This window comes from Lepisma saccharinum, chromosome 12, assembly GCF_977018435.1.
Source record: "Lepisma saccharinum chromosome 12, izLepSacc3.1, whole genome shotgun sequence".
Classification (NCBI taxonomy): domain Eukaryota; kingdom Metazoa; phylum Arthropoda; class Insecta; order Zygentoma; family Lepismatidae; genus Lepisma; species Lepisma saccharinum.
The window spans coordinates 21,360,844-21,373,547 of record NC_139240.1 but is presented as its reverse complement, the minus strand read 5'-3'; the positions used below and the strand labels follow the sequence as shown (position 1 = coordinate 21,373,547).

Below are 12,704 nucleotides of genomic sequence, written 5' to 3'. Positions count from 1 at the left end.
GCAAGAATGTCCCAGTGTGAAGAACCAAATTTGTTCGGTTTTCCTGAACAAATTTGGTTTCACATCATTCTACAAGGTAAGAAGATTAAGATAAAGGTTAGAAATAGTAGGAAGTAAATAAGTGTTAGTGTTTAACATTAATATTATTTATGATCACAGATACGAAATTACATAAGTGTGTAATTGGGTGGGTAGTGTTTTCTTAGGATAAGTTTTATTGTGTGTCGTGTGCATTAGTGTTAATGGATGAGATGAGGAATGGACATTAACACGATTCTATGAATGTTAAGCAGGGTCTATGTTCTAGTATGTTATGTTTGAGATAGTGAGAGTATTATTGGCTTTGAGATGTACGTATTAATAGTAGGAAGAGATATGAAAGAACGAGTGGTACCTGATGCAAGGAGACTTGCGGGAGACCAGCAAGAGTTGGTCGGACTGGGATGAACATCGGTACGACGGTTGGTACCCGGGACATCATCAGGAAGGGAAGAAGTAGGGAGGGATTTCCTGGGAAGTATCGGGTACATTAGTACGTTCGGTAGTGGAAATATAGAGAATTGTCAAGAATCAGTGAGAGAAGTTTGCAGTGTGTTTAGTAACGAGAATAAAGAAGGGGGTGTAAGATTACAATTTAAGAAAGAAACGAAAAAGAAGAATCTTGGTTAAATTCGGTTGGTTCCTAGGTCGAGTCCTTGCAGTGTTATCCTTTGCCTTTCTCCGGGGAGACGTAACCTTTTTTCGTTTTGGCGTATCACTGTCTTCTGTATTAGTGTCTCCTTCTTGATGTTCCTGTGGGAGGTTCTGCTTCATTATCCTCTTGGTGATCTTAGTCCTAAGGAGGGATGTCCTGTTGTTGAGTTTGTCGAAGGTGGATTCTTTGTGATCTTCTGGGGGGTATATTACATTCCGGAGGTAGGGGTTGAATGGGGAGGTGAGTGATGCCGGATTTGAAGAGGGAATGTTCCTCTTTCGACACCAGGTTTGTTAAGTCGTTTAGTGACGTAAAGTGCTCGGGATTTCTTATTAACTGGTACGTGTTGAAGTTTGGTAGCTTTTGTCTTAAATCTTCGATTTGTTTGTTTGATGTCTGGCAAAAGAAGGCTTTATGTTCCGGTGTGTCCGTCTCGGTTTTACATTTCAGGCATTTATCAGTCTGTCTGAGGTTGTGCTTATTTAGGTGTTGACCGTAGGGACCGTGTCCCGTTAGGAAATGTATGAGACCTCTCGTGGGATGGAAATGGTCCATCGAAAGTCGTTCTTTTATGTTTGGAAGGAAGCTGTGAAGTCTCCTTCCTTGCGTAGCTTGTGTCCATTCCTGTTGCCAGACGCTAAACAAGTGGTTGTAAATTTCTGGTACCGTGGCAGGGCGTATTCCAATTAGTTTATAGATTTCGTCCTCTTGTCCATTTCTAAAGTAATACTTTGATGCTCTAGTTTTAATAACGATTTCAATAGGCTGTAGGCCCGCAATCATGAGAAGAGCCAGGGTTGAGGTTGTTCTGAATGCACCCGTTAGGCGAAGTATCACTTTGCGTTGTGAAGATCTCAATCTGTTTTTAATGTACTGTTTACTGGTTTCCATGGCCCACAGGGGCGAGCCATAGGAAATAATAGAATTATATATGGTAATGAGATATGTTTTTATGTGTGATAGTGGAAGGTTGTAGTTTGCTGAACTCAATGTGGCTAGACTGTTTATAGTTGTTTCGGCCTGGGTTGTTGCCAGGGCTATGTGTCTGTTAAAAAACATCTTCTCTTGAAGAGTAATGCCAAGGTATTTAGCTTCTCTTACTCTTTTTAAATTTCTTTCTCTGAGTTTGATTTGAGGGTTTCTTTGTAACTTCCCCTTAAGGATAATATAATGAGTCTTTTCCGAAGCTATTTTGAGTTTAGCATGATCACACCAATTGGATAGCATATTGATTGCAGTGGATGCTTTATCTTCGATTTCCCTTCTTGAGTTACCGGAAGTGAGCATGATAATGTCATCCGCATAAGCTATGATCTGGTCTATGTCTGGATGGTCTTGTAGTTTCATAAGCGCAGGCTCCAAGTTAGTATTCCAAAGCTCGGGTCCCAGAATGGAACCCTGAGGACAACCTTTTGACGTGATCTTACTCATTTGTAGATCCGGATATTTGATGCTAATTTTTCTGTTAGAGAAATAACTTTTCAGAAGTAGGAAGAGTGTACCTGGGCAGTTCATATTTTTAAGTGTTTGAAAAAGGCTGGGCCACCACAAGTTGTCAAATGCCCCGGCGATGTCCACCATGATTCCAACCATGTACTTGTTTGGAGTGTTTTGTGTTGTAGACGATAGCAGGCGTAATGCATCGTCAGTGCATTTACCTTTCGTGAACCCAAATTGTATCCCTGATATGGGTTTGAGCAGGCGAAATTCTTTGAGTCTTTTTAGGATAAGTTTCTCGAAGAGTTTTCCCAAAACGTTGAGAAGGCATATTGGTCTGTATGAATTGACCCTGGTTTCATCTTTATTTGGATGTTTCTTGATGATTATTAAGTTTGCTTCCTTCCAGGTTTCTGGGAATATCTTCTGAACAAGGCACTCATTAAATAGTTGAGTAATGTAAGGCGTAAGTACTGGGGTGATTTCTTGTATTATTTCCACAGGAATTCCGTCTGGTCCCGGGGACTTCTTCATTTTCATGCTGCTTATTTCGTTTTCTACTTCCTGGGTAGTGAAAGGTAATATTGGTGATTCTGGATATGGCTGGTGATAGATACGTTAAGAAAGTGTTAGTTGAGGATACAGGTTAAAGGTTGTGGTAAAAACACTTACTGAAGAATCCGCATTGTAGCTATAAAAACCGTCATTCTGGCCACACACAAATCTAAAACTGTGCTTATCACAATCTAAAACCTCATAAAAGAAACGTCCGAAGCCATTCGCTTCTACCAAGCACTGACTGGGTGGCTCCTAACAGCCGCTTCGGACGTTTCTTTTTGGACATTTGGTCAACAGGACAACCCTCAGTCGTCCTTGTAAGTTTCCGAGGCATGGTTGTGCTACTCATTCATAAGGGTATCCCTGATGTCATGCTGGTAGCGCCGTTCCCTTGTAATCAAGGAGTCCCGGGTTTGATACCTCGTGGAGGCACATAGTGGTTCGCATCCCACTTTAAACTGTAGGTCCAGTCCCGATTAGCCTTGCTGTGCACAAAGTGGACTTAGAACACTAAATCAATCAATACTCATTCGTAACTCCCCAATTTCCTCACAATAGTGGATGGCCACCAGTCCGATACACAGGCTGAAATCTCAGAAGAAAAGTTGCTGTGGTTCTCCCCAGGAGACACAAACCAGCATGCATCCTGTAGCCCGAGCCCAAAGCCTGGCCCCTTAGAACTCATGGCCACGGCTGGTGCGGGACAGATTCATTGTTGCCACTGACATTTTTGTCTCAAATTTCACACTAAAGATGTGAATCCTCTATGCAAATGGGATCATGCCAGGAGAGAAGATGAAACCCCTGAGATTTGAATTTTTGTTTATTGTACTGCTACACATTTTTAACATCTTATTGAGCAAGGCCACTTAAAAATTACCTCCTTACACATCTGCTCGAATTTGTTTTTGCGTATGAATCGCACAGAAATTCTTTGTTCTAAAGTGTACTTAAGTTGTTGCAACATTAATAGTGCACATCGACACTTGACACAACTGCAGGCAGATAGAGAGGTTTCATATTCTGACAGCACAGGATCTGTTGTCGATAACTTGCTGTGGGTCAACAGTGAAAAGTCAAACTGGAAGCTCTTTTGAGGCAAGCACTGTATAGAATCACTGTTTATTGTCTGTGAACTTACATGTATTAACAATTGAGTTAGCTTTAGTGCAGTGCTCTGCCATGTACTTACCAAGAAGAAACTTGATGAAAGTTCAGCTTAAAAAGCTACCAAATCCACTATGTAATTGAGTAGAGGATTTAGGTATATCTGATTCCGCCAGCAAGTGGAACACTTTGAGCTGCATTCTATTGGTGCAAATGTTCGCCCCCCCCCCATACTTTCTCTCCTGCCATCCCACATTTCTCCAATAACAAAACATGATCATTTTATATATTTACGGTTTCGGTGAGGAAAAATAAAAAACTTTTTCTTTTTTTTTTTAGATACTATAAATGTTACAGAACATGCTTTTTGTAGGTATGTGTTAACTAAATTTGTACATAATAACAGCAAAATAACAGCAATAGCCCCTGAGCACAAAAAACCTTTTAAAGGCACTGTAGATGTTCAGAAGTTCATTTTGTGTGTAAATGCTTTCTCTGGGTGTTTTGAAGAAACACTGTTGCCATTTCAGAGGAGGCTTCATGCTTGTTTATGACCACCGCAAGAGGCAAGTGCTCGATGTGATCGACTTCAGAGAAACTGCCCCGTCTGCCATGGATCCTGACAACTTCACAGTGGACATCCCGCAGCACGGTGGACTCTCCGTGGGCGTTCCTGGCTTCCTCCGTGGACTGGCCGTGGCGCACCAGCTGTACGGGAAGCTGCCGTGGAAGAATGTTGTCATGCCGTCGGTGAAACTCGGCAGGTAGTAATAGTGTCATTCCATACCATTTCGACTAATTTTAAATTAATTTGTCACTTCACTATTTTTAAAAATATTAATAATTCAACCACTTACTTCTATATCCTTCAAGTGTCCCAAATTGTCATTGAAAATTCTTTCCGGCTTGCTTTTAAATGTGGCGACCATTTTCAATAATCGTGTGCTGTGGTTTTAGTGTTTTCAGAAGTGTATGAAAAGCATTGTAACTTCTGTTCTATAATTCCAAATGTAATTATTCAAAACATTTTGTTCAGAAATAAATACTCTTTCATTTTGTATATTACCATTTATATACTTTTCCATAATTATTCAACTTTGATGCAGAAATAAGACACCTCAACCATATTTCTTATTTCATTAAATTATTCACATATGTGAGATGTACTACGTAGAATTTGCAGCGAAAAATGCAGTGTCGACCAGGACTCAAACCTGGGTCTCTGGCATATCGTGCATTGCTCTACCACTGAGCTATCGAGCCGGCCTGGCTTTGCCTCTATGTAGTACATATTTCTTATGTTTACGTGTGGTGCCAGGTAAATTGAAGGACAATTTTCTCATTAGTGAGTTTATTAAGTAGAAAGTTTTTTTTTTCTATGAGCTCCCAAAAATTGAAAATTTTGCAAGAAATCAAAAGTTTGACACTGTAACCCTAAATGCAAATAAGAATGTATTTGCGTAAAAGTTAAAATGTATAGTGTCATACATTTCATAATGTTTTCTTCTCTGATCTTATGTGATGAAGGTTGGGGTTTCCAATGTCATCGTCCCTCATCCCTGCGATGAACAATAGACTCAGCCGGGAGGAGGTTGGAAAGCTGGAGCCGTTCTTTACTCCAATGTTGAACACCCACGAGCAGGTGATCCACCTGCCACGGGTGGCCAATGTCCTGGAGCTGATCGCCCACTCTGGTCCTGATGGTAAAATGAAACTCTCTTCCTCTTCGTGGTGATGGCCTTCACGAAGCATGCAGGTATTTGGTATGCATCCAAGCTTTATGATCAGGAAGTAAATTGAACGTGCATGTGTGTCTGGGTACTTCAGAGGAAGATAGGAATCATTGTTAGCGATAACATTCTCATGTTGTAATTAAGTGGTCCTGGGTTTGATCACCAGTGGAAGCACATACTGCAGGGTTCCCATGTTCCTGGAGAAACTAATACAAGAACTGGAAGACATGGAGAAACTAATGCAAGCACTTTAAGTCTTCTAATCTATAAACATATCACAATGAAGCATGTCAGAGACACTATAATATACTCCTACCCGCTGATAATAATATTAGCCACAGTGATCTAGTCAGTAGGGCTTCTTGACTGCAACGCGGAAGACTCACACGTTCGATTCCCGTGGAGCGTGATTTAAGGTCGGAATTTTTCCAGCCTTATCCCCACTAAAGCAGCTCTGGGACTAACCCAGCCTCAAATCAATGGGTACCCGGGGAGGGAGGTAAAGGCAGCTGGAGCATGGTGCTGATCACATCACCTCCAAAAATGGCCAAGATCGAGAATATGTGGGGCCCTACCCCCTACATCCGCTAAATGTGCCTTAATGACACGGTGCTATGTGCACAGGAACCTTTACCTTTACTGCTGATAATAATTACAACTAATCAGTACTAATTATTATAAACTGCAATAACTTGCCTCACACAAACTACTTTTGAAGGTATAGGCTGATACCAGGAACCAATATGCTACTGATTCAACAACAAATTGCAAATGATCCTTGAAGAATATGAATGGTCCATTCACCTCCATAATGATTAAATTCAGCTAAGTGATTGCAATTTGTTTTGCCTTTGAAAAGAAAATGCTTATTTAGATACTTACTTCACAAAACTATGGCATATGGATTATGTTTTTATTCATAAAAATCACTCCAAAATGTCAAGATTTTGCACTAAATTTTAGGTTCTTTATAAATAGATCAGTAAGAAATTACCAGTAATTTTACTGATAACCGATATAGTGATATGACTATATCAGCGTAGTTGCCTTGCAATGAAAGGGTCCCAGGTTCAATACCCGGGGGAGGCATACATTGGGTCCAGTCCCAATTAGCCTATCTGTGCATAAAAGTTTACTTACTCAACCAACAGGATACCAATTAATCTATCCCATTTTTAATAATAATAACAGTAAAGAAGGCGAGGATGGTATGACTATGCAGGAGAAATGAAGGAGGCCATTGTAAAATAAATTTATAATAATAATGTTTGGTGTGTTGAGAACTCTGGAAAAAAATGGAGGATTTTGGAATGCTCAGAGTATATACATTTGGAGATGTGTGGGAACCCTGCAGTGGTTCAGTCGCAATTAGCTTGTCTGTGCTTAAAGCAGACCTAGAACAAACTTTCTGGACAAGGATTGATCAGTAAATAAGTTAAGACCTCATATGTGTACATTTTGTTACAGTTGTTTTGAGGCAAGTGAAAATTCAGTTCAGGTTTACAGGCCCCTGTAAAGAAAATTACTTCCATTACAGTTGAAAGTGGCAATTGTAAGTTGCAGAATGTGACCAGAATACAATTTGAAATGTTCATAAAAAGAAAGGAGCGGTTACGCATTTAATACCCTATTAATCTGAAATGATATTTAATAATTTTTGAAATCTTTGTTTTTAATGTGCATTTGTATACTCTGGACACTCCAAAATGATCCACAACTTATGCTGTAATAGCAATTTGTTTGTATATAAGAATAAGAAAAGTTCAGAATGTTATACATATCGGAAATTTCCACAAGTTCCTAGAGTGGATAGTACGTGGTTACTTTTTGTTTCTAAGTGATCACCAAGCAAGAAGTGTCAGACATGCATGACCATGCCTTGGACTTATTCCCTGATCTAGCATTTTAATGTTTAGTAGTATTCAGTGTCTTGGACCTCTGACTTTACTTTTCACCTATCCTTGCCTACATAGTATGTTTCTTCCAAGATATGGCACAAACAATGACTTTTGGAACTTTGTACATTTCTTAACAGCATAATACGCATGTTTATATCTATTGTACTGCACGGTTCTTACAAGCACGTAAACACAATTCTTTATGTTACTTTTCAGGAGAACACTTGCTCCCTTCAAACATTTATTCTTAGTTTTATTAATATTACAGTTATACCAATGAAGTAAATTTAACAAAAATAAGAAGCAGTTATACAATGAGTCTTGTCAATGATGTTTTGTTGTTGAAACATAAAAACTGTGAAACAAGCAGTTTTAAATAGATTTTAATTGAAGATGTTATTAAATTTCAATTATGGATCCCAAACATCACCAGGTAATTTGAAACCATCCTCCTTTCTACAAAGGTTCTCCGTTTCGTCTGTTGGATTAAATTCCAATGTTGGTGGCTTACTCCACTTGCGAAAGTGAGAACCCCATGCTGAGTGTATATTGCCATTCCCGTTATTCATTTTCTTCCAGTGTTCTGCAACGAACAAAGCCTCCCACACATTTAAATTTCTGTCTCCCGTTACTCTTTATAAAACCCTTCTCTTCGATGATGTGAGCTGACAAACCCGTTTATGTGCTTGTAAGAACCGTAAACTACAAGAGAGAGAATTCAATACATACATATAAGAGAAACTAATGTTTTAGCCATTGTTAACGTTAATCAAAGAAGCTTGCTTCATATGGCAGCAGGGGGGTGGTAGATAAAAGCCATAGTAGATAGTCATTTACTTTACTAACTTTTCTCACATAAAACACTTTTATTTTATTAGCAAAGTTCACCCCAGCAGCAGTGGCATATCAGATACAATATATTATATTAAATTTTTAATTAGTAATGTTATTGAATACTGGGCTCCCGACTAGCTTTGGTGTGAGTGGTCCCAGGTTGGATTCTGGGGGGAAACCCCAAAACTTTGATATTGACTTAGCATCATGAGAACAATTGGGGAGCTACTTGAAAAAGCTGTGCATCCAGCAACATTCAGCTGTGCCTTTAGGAGGAGGGGAGGGCATTATCAACATGTAATGTAAAAGTTATTAAAACTTCCATATCTATTTTATTTTTCATCTAATGGCTTGTTTCTAGCTGTATTGTTGTTTACATACATTCATAATAACATGTCAGTTTTATATGAATCACCCTGTATACACAGTGGAACCTTGATTCCACTTTTCACGAAGCAGAGATGAAAGAATAGAAAATGTGGGGAAATATAATAAAATCTAGGACATATATCTTTGTTGTGAAAATTGAATATACAGTTCAGGAGAAGGTAAAATCATCGTTTCACCATATGAACTCTAGTTACATTCAATGCTTCTCCCTAATACACCTGGTATACTTTGGAATCACCCCTAGATAGTATTTTTATTAGGGATGGGACAAATTAGTACTTATCGGGATCTGTCAATAGAGTAACAGTTTATCTGTAAAATTACCGATCTGATATATCTAAAATATCTTACAATTTAGTGCAATATTCTGCCATTTTGTTACACTTTTTATAGATATAAACATATAATGTTTAAAGTAAATGTCTAAATATGCAGTTTCTTTTGCATTACTAAAGCTTGGTTCATCTGGTAAAATACAGTTTTAAGGAGGTCAATGAATCATTCGGAATTTTATATCAGATTGGTAGAATATATGTTATCAGTATCGGTAAATTTTATATTTGTACTTTATCAGTATCGGTCAAATTTTCATATCGGTCCATCCCTAATTTTTATAGTATTCCTTCATAGAACATTTTTATTGCTGCAGTACTATCTTCCTTGAAAGAATAAATGAATTATGTTTGATGTGTTCCTGTGATAATCTTGTAGTGTTTTACAATGGAAGCCTTTCAAATGAGGTTCTGGATGCAGTGAACCAAGCGAATGGGCTGATGACACTTGGAGATCTTCAACACTACCAGCCGATCCGTCGTTCTGCATTGAGTTCGACATTCAGCAACTTCACCGTCATGGTCCCCGGTGCACCCTCCGGAGGTCCTCTTCTTCTCGCTATTCTCGGTGTCCTTGACGGGTACAATTTGACGCACACTGATGCCAACACTGTTGACACCATACACAGGATAGCTGAAACCATTCGACTGACTGCAGCGTATCAAGCAAAGCTAGGTAATGTGTAGTAGATTTCATGGTGAATCTAAATAATGTATACAGGGTGGGCCATAAGGCATGGTCGGAACTTGATGTAATATTATTATTAAAGTGGGGTAATCAATGCAGAGCTAGACTAGACTAGACCTTTGGCAAATGCCAGGCCAGCTGTTTTTGAATTCGAAAAACATTTATATTCCGAAATCTGAAAAATTACATCTGCTTAGAATTCTTTCAAGACCATTCACGCAAATTTTTGTGTGGTTTGCTTTCGCTGTTGCCTGGATATTGTCAATAATTTCATGGCTACATAAGTCTATTAAATGATTGATAAGATGGGGACCACAGAGTAAGTCAACCACATGGAGATTCACACCAATGCTCTTGAAAGAATTTTAAGCAGATGTAATTTTTCAGATTTTGGAGTATCATAGCAGTTTTTCAAAAGGAGAGAAAAAATCGAAAACAGCTGTCCTGGCATCGGCCAATGGATCCCGCTGAGCCTTAAGGGTGAAATAAGACAAGAATATCTGTAAGATTAATGTCAGTGCAGCTCTCAATGCTCAAACTTCTTGGTACGTTGACCATCCTTATCGCTGCACATCTGGATTTGCCATCATGTGCGTCGGCAGGCCTCCTCAGCATTTCTGGAGCAATCATTCTGAAGACAGGTACATTCTCTTTTCAACTCCTCAATGGAATTCATATGAATTCTGCTAGTATGCTAAATCACATGAATTTCAGTCCTCTATCAGAAAACCTGACTCCTAACCACTGTTTTCGGATTAACTGACCTCTGTTGAAAAACATGAATTATTACCACACTAAGTATGTGAAGAGGTTAAGCATTCCTTTCAACAAATGACAACTTTTTACATCAATATTGCTTGTGAATAATAGTTCTTTCACTATAAATAGTATCCGATCGTGACTGTAGTAGTGTTTTTCATAGTGAGTCTATAGTAAGACTGGTACAGGAGAATGAGCTATTTATTTTTTCCATAGATTTTGTGACTGAAGCCCTGCTACTCGGAACCCTTTCTAAGCATTGGGTTGCTGTGAAACTTGATGTAGAAGCTATGGACAACATGGGAAAACAAATGCCGATGACGAAAAAATGTTAAAATTTTCACCATCAGGTGGTGCTGAAATCGGTGCACAATGAACATCCTACTGTTGAATCATTGATCATGCTGTCTTACACTTCGAAATGGTCATTCATTTGGTGGTGCACATATTGAAGACTTTGACATAAACTAAAAATAAAGTTTGAATGTCCAATTTATGGTTGTTATTTCAGTGCCACATTTCCACCTGGTGGTGAAAATTTGAACTATTTTTGTTTCATCAGCATTCGCTTCCCCATGGTCTGCATTCTCTCTCAACCAAATTTCACTGCAATCTATTTCTTCAAATGTGCTCCACAGACCTCGGAGTAGTACTTGCTAATGCTGCAAACACTGTTCTCTCAATTCAATGTATTTGGGCTGAATTTTCCAGAAATACACAGTGGGAACTGCTGTTTTTAATTATGTAAGTAAACTTGTGACTGTCTGCTACACTCACAAATAAGATGTATTTTATATTCAATTGTATGCGTGTTTGTTAATTCCCTGGGACTCGCTGAGTTCGACAATGTTGTATAAATGTCAGTTTTTTAAAGTTGTCGATTTCAATTCGTTTTCGTTGAGTAGGAAGATGGATTTTATGCAATGCATTTTGTTTAAATGCAAATTACATTTGTAATGAATTATTTCAAGGGAAATAATATCTTTAAGAACAGTTAAACCTTGTTAATTTGGACTAATGGGGTGATAAGTTGATCGGTTTATCAGAAGTCCGGATTAACAGTAGAATGTGCATTAATACTCTGTTTATAGGAACAATACACGTTTATTATGGTGTATTTAAAGGGCATAGGCCTAAATACACTATACAGTACAGTACAAAGTCTGTCCGAATTAAGCGAAGTTCGGCTTATCGGTATTACTGTATAAACTATCTAGTGGAAGTTGTATAATATGGAAAACCCAATTAAGTGCTAGAACTTGAATTTTAGCTTCACATGGCCGTGTGCACGAACGAAGATCAAATTTTAAACTCGGATCGGGAAAGGATCACTGGAAAATTCCATTGCACGAAGACTGTTCAACACTTGATCGTGATCTAGGAACATCAAAACGAGTTTATCTTCTGATCGGCCATTCGTGTCCATTTTGGTGTGTGATCTTGGTTCACGATACTGACGCTTCGACTGCAGGCAGTTGTTTTTTAATATAAAAGGAGTGGAAAGTGATATCGAGGGCGTGCAAACGCTAGAGATGTAGTACAATGCTGATAATTCGAGAACTATGTAAACTAAAAACTGCCAAAATAATAATAATAATTTGTGGTTCTGTGGTGCAAAGTCGTAATGCTTATAAATACTGCACTTTCTATCCCAGAACACAAAACATATATAAATGTCATATATTACGTGCAAGGTAAATTAAAACAGAGCAATGTTTACGATATTTCTACATGGTGTTGGAAATATGATTGTATAAATTTACAAAAATACATGTTACTGGCCATTTACACTACAATACAATATAAATATATAAGATTTAAAAAATGAAAAATTCAAATACTTACCACAGTATAGTAATAATAGAAATAATAATATATCTTTATTTGAGCGAGCGAGGTTCAGCGTACGCTGTTCTCTCAAAATCGAATGCATTTCGTAAGGCATTAAAGTCCCTGTAGAAGAAAGTTCCATGCTTTCTCCTTCTCCTCTCCTGCTCCTTTTGTTATTTTCCTGTAGTTTACGGTTATTACAAGCATAAGAAAACAGTTTTTTCTTTGTGACATTTCAGGAGAACACACGCTCCTTTCATCAGACACTTATTTTCAAAATGAAAAATAAATGAAAATGAAAATAAATGTCTGATGAAAGGAGCGTGTGTTCTCCTGAAACGTCACAAAGAAAAAACTGTTTTCTTATGCTTGTAATAACCGTAAACTACAGGAAAATAATTCTATAATGCAAGCAATGCTCCTTTTGTGTTGTGCCGTCTTAAT

The 12,704-nt window shown here is 38.2% G+C and overlaps 1 protein-coding gene across 1 annotated transcript in view; it reads left to right on the top strand.

The window, feature by feature from the left end:
- Positions 1-12,704, top strand: part of LOC145996407 (glutathione hydrolase 7-like) — a 34,801-nt gene that overhangs the window by 16,675 nt on the left and 5,422 nt on the right. The window contains exons 4-6 of the mRNA XM_083132857.1: positions 4,327-4,560; positions 5,324-5,499; positions 9,363-9,659. Of these exons, the coding sequence (XP_082988983.1) occupies positions 4,327-4,560; positions 5,324-5,499; positions 9,363-9,659 (707 nt within the window). The remainder of the gene's footprint in view (positions 1-4,326; positions 4,561-5,323; positions 5,500-9,362; positions 9,660-12,704) is intronic.